This window comes from Rhamphochromis sp. 'chilingali' (genome assembly GCF_963969265.1).
Source record: "Rhamphochromis sp. 'chilingali' genome assembly, chromosome: 14".
Classification (NCBI taxonomy): domain Eukaryota; kingdom Metazoa; phylum Chordata; class Actinopteri; order Cichliformes; family Cichlidae; genus Rhamphochromis; species Rhamphochromis sp. 'chilingali'.
The window spans coordinates 14,558,867-14,568,451 of NC_137941.1; the positions used below are offsets into that span (position 1 = coordinate 14,558,867).

The following is a 9,585-nucleotide window of genomic DNA, read 5'->3' on the forward strand; positions in this document are numbered from 1 at the left end:
AAGAAATGTTCCTATTTCCATTTTCTGGGTACATTTTCATGAGGTCTAATTAAAAAAAATGTATATATTTAATATATGGAGGCATGTTTGCATCCACATATACCTGGTCTTTACCTGTAGTTCAGTGAGAAAGCCAGCATCCACCGGTCCTACTTTGGCAAAACGTCCTACCGTAAGTAGTTTATGCACATTTCTGTTGTCACAGAGTAATTCCAACACAAATTTAAGTAGGTATTACGGTTTGCCACTTAACTTTTCCCATCAGACTATGCTTGTAGCTCATATTCATAAAGCCAGGACGGTTTGCCACTTCATTTTACCCGTTAAACTATGCTTGTCGGTCACATTCACAAAGGTAGCATGGTTTGGCACTTTACCCATCAGAGTATGTTTCTAGCTCATATTCACAAAGGTAGGACGGTTCGCCACTGGATTTCGTGTTGTGCGCATGCGCAGAAACAACGGGTAGGGTAGGATGGATTCCTAGAACACCCTGTCAACTTGGCCACAGTGTGCCCCACTCAATTAATGGCTTACCTCATTGTGAACCATTCAGACATCGAAGGAATAAACATTTTTGATATTGAACTGAAAATAAGTCAGTTTGCAGATGACACAGTAATATTTTTAAAGGATAAATCAATACTCGAGAAAGCATTGAATGTCATTTCAATTTTTTCTAAAGCTTCAGGCTTGTGTCTGAACCTAAAGAAGTGTGAACTTTTGCCACTTTATGATTGTTTGGAAAATAGCATGAGGACGATTCCAGTGAAAAATGAAGTTAAGTATCTAGGCATCTATTTAAACAAAGACATCAACACTAGAGAATCAAAAAACCTAAAAGACAAAATTGATGGCATGTCCAAAACACTAAATCATTGGTTGACGAGAGATATTACAATTTTTGGACGCAATCTATTATCCAAATCAGAGGGCGTCTCAAAGATGGTTTATCCAGCATACTCACTATACATTACCCCGAAAAGTATTAAAAAGATTAACTCTATAATCTATCAATTCATTTGGCGCAATAAAACACATTACATTAAAAAATCACAACTTGTCAAAGATTACGCTAAAGGTGGTATAAAGTCAACTGATTTTCAATCAATGGTTGGAGTATTTAAAATAAACTGGATAAAAGCCTTCCTCTTGAAACCTGACTCCATATGGTTCCATATCCCAAAAAATATTTTCAAAAAGGTGGGAGGGTTGGATTTTCTCCTGAAATGTGATTTTGATATATTGAAGTTGCCTGTGAAACTGTCAGAATATCATAAGCAGGTCTTGTCTTATTGGAAGATGGTGTTTGCCCATAACTTTTCACCACATTGCTCCACCTTGTGGAATAACAGAACAATTACAATTAATAAGAAGTCATTGTTTATTAAAGAGTGGTTTGAAAAAAACATAATCTTTATAACAGACTTACTTGATGAAAGGGGTCAGTTTCTCTCAGTGGGTGTTTTTAATGCTAAGTTTAACATTCAGTGTTCCCTTAGAGAATATGACAAGGTTTGTAAGGCAATCCCTTTACCTCTGTTGAGTTTGATTCAAGGTTATTTGTATTACTCTAAGGCACAAATTAGTCTACCTTCTTTACATCTAAACCAGATTCCTTTGACGGATAAAAACTGTAATAATAAAACCATGAACAAGATATTTAAAAACAAATTATTTCACGACTTTAACAGTAACACAAAACTAAAAGGGAGTAATGTTAAAATAACGAACAAATATACGCACTTTTTAAAATGGCCCATCCCCCCCAAAGTCAAAGAAATGCAATTTAAAATAATTAATGGATATTACCCAGCAGCTGAAATGCTTAAAAAAAGGTTTGGGTTTGAGGTAGAGCCATGTGGATTTTGTTCACAAAATGTGGAAAGTATTGATCATTTGTTTTTTTCCTGCTCAGTAACAACTGACTTTTGGCAAGATCTAGTAGACTGGTTGAGTATAAGAATAGATGGGATGACCCCACTGACTCGAACACAAGTTTTATATAATAATGGTGATCCATCTAAGGAACTGTCCATGCTACACAAGGTGGTGATAATTATGGGCAAATACCACATACACAAATGCAAATGGCAAAGTAAAAGACCTTCCATAACTGTATTGAAAATTGAATTAAAATCTTTTTTGTCATCTTTAGAATTACTGAGGGATTCATGTAAAGAGGCTGCTTTGATATGCGACAATGGGACTCAATCTCTATCCTTTTAATGATTGTGTTTTTGGTGTACTAAGTAAGCCACATGTATGTTAAAGTGATCGCAGAAAGGAAACTGTTTTATGTCATAAAAATGGCCTTCATATATTTATGTATATGTATATATGTGCTTTTTGTTTTTTGTTTTTTTTGTTTTTTTCCTATTTCGTTTGGTTTCTTATTCAACCTATTCAAGATGTTGTTGCACTAATGTTGTCTCCCAACGAGAGATTGTAATATGTGCATAAATTTAATTAAAGTATTGGAAAAAAAGGCCACAGTGACATGCCCTTCACATGAACGTGGACCCGCTCATCAAACCTTTGCTCCACAGCGCCACCAGTGGTCAAAACAAAGCAGTTTAATTTTTTCGTTAAATTTAAGCTCTCACGGGACATTTTATTAAGTACACAGTACCTAGTACCGGTTTGACCCCCTTTTGCCTTCAGAATTGCTTTAATCCTTTGTGGCATTACAACAAAGGGCATTTTACATCACACAGCTGCACATGCGTGATGTGAATGTCCTGTTCAACCACATACCAAAGATGCTCAATTTGACTGAACTCTGGTGACTCCACATGCCATTTGAGTTACACTGAACTTGTTTTCCATGTTCAAGATGACATTTTGAGATGATCTGAGCTTTGTGACATGGACAACAACAGCAAGTACGATGGTGTAAGATAAGGATGGTAAGCAACAATACTCGGGTAGACTGTGGCATTTAAATGATGCTCAGTTTGAACTTCAGCAGGTCGTCTTCACCATGTCTAAATGAACTGAGTCGCTGTCATGTGACTGAAATGATCAGGCCAATAAAGTGGCAGACGAGCAGATATTTTCATTATTATTTTCCAGTTTTAATAATAATTTGCAGGTGTGCTAGCATCAGCAAAAGTATATGTCACAGTCAGTGGATAAAGACAAAGTTTTCCTATTTGCAGAACTGAAGAAGCTTCTCGGATGAGAGGTGAAACGTCTTCAAGCAACTTAAAGAAGTCCAGACGCTTTTCTTTGCAAGCTCCTTTGACTATTTGCTGTATAAGGTCACATAATCTGTGAGATGACAAGACAAACACTGGAGTCTGCAGGACTATTTGGACCGTAACTTTATACCATGAAAACGTGGCCCACCAGAGGTAAAATCAGCCATGCACACACCATTTAAGTGGATAAAAACGACTGAGTGGGCTCAGTGTCTCTTAAAAGTCAAGCCTAATGCAGTGTCTTAAATATGCATTCCTTACAATGGCCAGCAGGGGGATACTTTGGTTGCACAATGAAATCAAATTGTACAGAAACCTTTGGGAAAATGACCTTACTGCTCAGTTATACTATAACCTCAGTAATCAGTTTTAAAATTGGATCATGGTTTCATTGCATTAAATAAATATTTCATATTTGTGGTCAACCATGTTGGATACTGTAGAGACAAACATATGGTATTCTTAAGAGGAGTGGCTACCCCGTGATTGACAAGTCTCAACACATGAGCCTGCAGTCTCAGTTTGTCAGTATGAGCAGAGATCTTCTAATATAATCAAGAACTCTCAGCTGATCTTCTTTAAACAACAGTCCATAAAGATTTGGGAACTGAGGAGACCAGCTGTTGGACCTTTGGGAGAGGAATATTGTCCCATTCTTGTCTGATATCGGATTCTAGCTACTCAGCTTGTCAGCCTTTTGTTTCCCCCCTTCCCAACTTTTTGGAGATGTGCTGGTATAAAATTCAAAATGAGCTAGTATTTTTCATTAAATGATAAACACCTTAGTTTAAGTACTTGATATATGTTCTGCATTTTACTGTGAATACAATTTGGGTTTATAAGATGTGAAAATCACTGCATTCTTTATTGTCAAATGCACATTTTACACAGTGTCCCGACTTTGTTGAAACTGAGGTTACACATCTGGGATGAAAATCTCCATAAAAAAAACATGTGTACTTATCCAACAGTCCATTAAAAACCACATAAAAAAATCCAAAAAATAAAATAAAAATTTTCTGATGCAGAAAGACCCGCCGGGACTTTGAGACCTTATATACTTTACTATACCATATTATTATAGTATATATTAATAATATACTACATAAATTATTGTGACATACAATTTCAATTGAATTATAAGTTAGCATCATCATTATACTTTTTAAAGTTCAAAACTTTTAAAATAAAATTCTTTTTAAAAAAAAAGAAATTCTTTAGAAAAACACTGGAAAGGTTTAGAAGATACTCTAAACTCTTCCTGTGATAGCATCCATTTGTTCATCATGATGCAGTAAAGATTATGAATCTTCTATTCTTTTGTCTTCAGATAACGTCCAGTTTCCAGGTAATAATTCGGACAGCAGTGAATCAGGGAAGTTTGTAGTTTTCTGTTCACTGCAAACACGATGTCTCAGCATCCAACTGGAGTTACAGCACGTCTGCAGGCGGAAAGAAATTAGTGTAAAATATTATATTATATATTATTATATTATATATATATTATATATTATATATATAATATATATATTATATATATTATCTCACTGATAATATATATTATATATATTATCAGTGAGTATACCATTCTCATTGTTCTCTGTTATTCTCACCTCTTTTTGGACACAGAGTCTTTCTTTTGACATAAATAACTATAACTATAACTATGCCAATAACTAAAATCGTCAACAAGCAGCCAATGATGATTGGGACCACATTATCCTGATCTTGTTCTTCACACTGAGCATCAGTTGTAGCATTTCCTTGTCTTATCAGCTTAAGGTTTAGGGATTCACATCTGGAAGGACAGAGAGACACTTTACAGGAAAATGTACAGATGTGCCACAATCACTGCTGCTGGAACAAATCAGACGTGTCTGTATCTGCTGTAAAGCTTCACTTACGGTCTGTGTGGCCGGCAAAACTTTAAAGTCCCATCTGAAAATGTCCCATTGCTGCAGTCAGAGCACTCAGTGTCTCTGAAGGCTGTTCCTGCACAAACATGATGTTTACACCATTTTCAGCATGTACATCACGTAGGATCAGTGAGTGACTGTGACATCGGAGTAATTACACGTGCCAGGTGACTCCACCTTTGATTCTGATTTTAAAAAATTTAAAAATACAAATATGATCCTTCTAAACTTTACTATAAAGTTAATAACACCTCATTCAGAAACCACTGCAAGTAACAAACAGATTATTTCATCCAGGTTATTTACACTACAAGCATAAGAAACCAACCTGTTTGGCTGATGTATTCTCCTGGTTGACATTGCCTGTGTTTGTGTGCTGCCATGCAGCTACCAGCTGCGACGTCAACACAGTAGAATCCATCCTCTGGTTTACAAACTGTATCTAATGTTGATGTGCATGTCCTGTTCTCCTTCAGACCAAAACCTGTGAGCATGTAGAGAGGACACATCTTAGAGAGACAAGGCCGCGATGGTTTCTACACGTGCAGGGAGGGATAGGGAATATACACTGGACATAGGATGTTGAAGATGGAGGTTTCAGGTAGGAGGAGGAAAAGAAGAGCATAGACAAGATTCATGGATGTGGTGAAGAAAGAGATGGAGAGATGGTGTGAGAGAAGAGGATGCTAGGGATTGGTGAAGAATGAGCCAGAGGGGTCACTGCTGTAGTGACATTATGATGTCATTCATCAAAAGTTACTTAAGATTATTTTGATTGATTTACTAAAATTTTGTAATAATTGACAGATTGAATGATTTGACATATTAATTAAAATAATACATTTATAGAAAACGTTAATGAAATGATGCTTCATTTTATTTAGGTGGAAATCTAAAGGTTAAGTGGAGGCAACATCATATCGCAGAGCGTGAGAGCTGATCATGAGTTCATGTGGAATATCTTGAGGCATAATTACTTAATCAGTTAGTGTGTTAAACATGTCGCCAGTTTGTCACATTCATTTACATGCAGTCATACATGTTGTAAATCAATGTCAAACCATCTTTAACTGTATTAATTCTTACATCACATTAACAGCAGAACATGCAGTAACAACTTCCCTAGTTTCATAAATAAAAACCTACTTAGGTCACAGATTGTGCAGTGAGTGCATTGTTTGAGTCCACTGGGCTTATCCATGTGGGTTCCACCCTCGCAGGCCACACAGGAAGTGTGTGCAGTCTCTGTGCAATCTGTCTTGACTCGATTTCCTGTTATAATAAAAGAACGGCAGACTATTTTCAATGCATATTGTTTTTACTCATATAAACTGTGAAATCTTTAGAGTTATAAAGGTATGAAGTTGAACTTTTACATACAGAGAGACAGTAAAGAGCAGGACTCCATGTTTAATAACCAAAGTAAAATCAGCCTCTAACATTCAGCTGGATCTTACCTGCAGGACACTTTTGACAGCATAGGTCTTGTGCTTGATACATTGTTGAAGAACACGAGAGAGTGAGGACACTGAAGACTTTCATCATGATTAACTGAAAACAAAGAAAAAGGAATACATTTAAAAGTAGAAGCATGCTTCAAACTGAGAACTAACAGAGAGGAGCAGGAGGTGGAAAAGAAGAAAGATATGAAATGAAATGCACAACAACCTGAAAATGAGAGCCGATGAGTGAAGAAGGAAGATAGTGAGGATTATGATATCAATTTAAAGGAAAAGTAGACAGTATGGGAAATTACATCATGTAATTCACAAGGTGAATTAAACACATGCAGAAGTGATTCAGAAAATACTGAGTGGGTTAAATAGTTGCAGACAAGGAAAAATATTAAGTATGAATTAGTTACATTAAAAAAAAAGAAGCTTTTTGTAAGTTTGTATGAAAAATATTTTACCAGCAACACTGCAGCTGTCAAAGAATTTCCTCCTGAAGTCATTTTATACAGCAGAATGAAGACTTTCCTGAACTGAAGACCGTCTCACTGAGATTTGCAAGGAGATGAGCTGTATGATCTAAAACAGCAGGAGAACATCTGAAAAAAAATATGTAAGTGAGCAGCAGGAAACCTGGTTCATGCGGATATTAAAACCTTACGGTACAGGTTAAAAAGTAGTATCTTGTTGTTTGTTTATCATAATTAACCTCCTAAGACCTGATCTCTTTCATGGCATGCATTTTTAATTTCTCTTTGCTATTTGGGCTGAATGGGACCCGATGGATGTAAAAACAAAGAATTATCTTTTTACCTGGTTTTGCCCTACAAGGGCCTCATATGCACATATGAGGACATTTTTTTTTAATTTTAAAAACAAATGTCAGTGGATATCAGTGGATATCAGTGGATATCAGGCCCTTGTAGAGCAACATTTAGTATTGTGGTCTAGACAACCCAAAATGTGATGTTCACATATGTGGATGCCAGGTCCTAGGAGGTTAAAGAAAAAAAATATTTAAAGGAACAACATATTGGGGTGAGTGAGCATAAAGTAAAGTTGTAACATAAAGAACAAGAGGACATAAAATAAAATTGTTGTTTCTGGTTCCCTGGTCCGTATTACAGGAAGCGGGTTTACGGCAGGAACCTACCTGCAGATGTTCTTTGACAAAGTCTTCACTTGCTGTTGCACCTGCAGCTTGTTTAAGGTGTACAGCCTGTAAGAACAGAGACAGTGACGACCGTATATTGTGGATTCACTACAAAATCTATAGGATACATCTTTCCAACACTGATAGGCAGCTGTCAGGTTGTCAGCAAGTTCCTCTGCATGAAAGCATTTACCATAAGCATTCAACTTTCTTGGTCCATGAGATTAAAGTGAGGGCTCAGCTCTTTATTTGCCTGATGACGGAAAGCTTTCACTCATTACATACAGATGTGCTTGAATCAGCTCACTTAATTGAACTAATTTTAATCAACTCTTAAGGAAGTCAAAACTCAGAGTTAGTCATCTCAGATTTCATCATTTCAGAACAGGGCCCTGTTGTTTGACTCATATAATATGCAGAGACCACTGAAGAACTACAGTTTTATGGAAAATTGTTCAAAGGAATGATCTTGACTTTATTACAGCTAGCATATTAAAGTCGCCGCCCTCTTTCAGCTGCTCCCTTTCCAGTCCCTTGCCTCCTCCTCTGACACACCAACCCTCCGCATGTCCTCCTGCTACATCCATGAATCTTCTCTGAGGTCTGCCTCTTCTCCTCCTCCCTGGCAGCTTTATATTCGACATCCTTTGTTCAGTACATCTAGTTTCTCTCCTTTGCAAATATCCTCAGCTCTGCCTCTCTAACTTTGTCTTTCAAAGCGGACCCTTTGATGTACTCTTTCCTCCCTCCTAATAACAATATTAACATCTTCAACTCTCCAGCTCAGTCTCCTGTCATTTTGTCAGTACCACCATCTCCAAACCATACATTATAGCGGGTCTCACTACCATTTTGTATACCTTCTTATCACTCTCACTCTCAACAGCATCCATGGGACGAATGAAGTTAGGTGAATCTGAATCATTTGCTATTATCTTTCTGTCACAAATCCCCCTAACACTCATCTCCAACCTGCCTGCACCGACTTCATCACTTTTCTTGTGCACTGTACATTGCTATGGATATTTGACTCCAGGTAATTAAACTCATCTACCTTCACTATCTCTATGCTCACTTTCCCACCTTCCTCACCTGTCATTCTCGCACATATTCTGTCTCCAGAGAATACCCCCACCTCTCCAGGCTCGCTTCCACTTTCTCCCTACTCTCAGTACACATACTTCTCTTCTCTTGGCACCCATCATATACTTTCTCTAGATCCACGAAGACACAGTGCAATTAACTTCCCCTTGGTCATCAATACCAAACTATTAAATCTAATAATTATATCCGACAAAGTTTTTGCAGAGATCAGTTTGGTTTAGATAAAAGTCTGTATTGTTTCTTGTTACAAAGCATTGCTTGAACAGGACTTTGGTTACTGTTTTATTCACCGTTCACTTTCTACGGACCTGCTTTCTCCACTATGGTCCGCAGCCGCATTACAAACAGCCGAATAGCTGCTTCGTTTAACAGCCTGTAACCAAACATTCTGTAGAAGTGATCTAAGGAACTTACCGTCAGCGGTATAAGACGAAGTTCGGAGAGTCTCCGTCACAGCGCACCGTAGGCTGAATAGTTCAAGACGCACTGGAAAGTAAACATCTGCCGTTTCTTGAAAATTAAGCTTTCAAAAACAACGGCTAAGCTTCAGGGAGAAAGCGAAAGTGCGCAGAACATGCAGAAGAGAACAAACGCGCAGTCCGTCATGACATTATATGGCCGGTTTCTTATGGAGGAGTGTCGAGTTGGGAGCGGTCGGTGGGTAATAGTGCCAGAGGCAAGGTACACCTTGGGCAAGCTGCTTGTTTCATGACCCAAACAATTATTCACACTCACATTCACATCTATGGGCAATTGAA

The 9,585-nt window shown here is 37.4% G+C and overlaps 1 protein-coding gene across 1 annotated transcript; it reads right to left on the reverse strand.

Moving 5' to 3' along the window:
- Positions 1 to 4,089: 4,089 nt before the first annotated feature.
- On the reverse strand, positions 4,090 to 9,381 carry LOC308410172 (tumor necrosis factor receptor superfamily member 5-like). The gene is made up of 9 exons (XM_080903336.1): positions 9,242 to 9,381; positions 7,724 to 7,789; positions 7,032 to 7,169; positions 6,577 to 6,670; positions 6,266 to 6,391; positions 5,448 to 5,603; positions 5,108 to 5,195; positions 4,817 to 5,001; positions 4,090 to 4,645 (listed from the first exon to the last, which is right to left on the reverse strand). The coding sequence occupies exons 3-9, from the start codon at positions 7,071 to 7,073 to the stop codon at positions 4,635 to 4,637; spliced, it is 702 nt and encodes a 233-aa protein (XP_080759462.1). The 5' UTR covers positions 7,074 to 7,169; positions 7,724 to 7,789; positions 9,242 to 9,381; the 3' UTR covers positions 4,090 to 4,634.
- Positions 9,382 to 9,585: the final 204 nt, after the last annotated feature.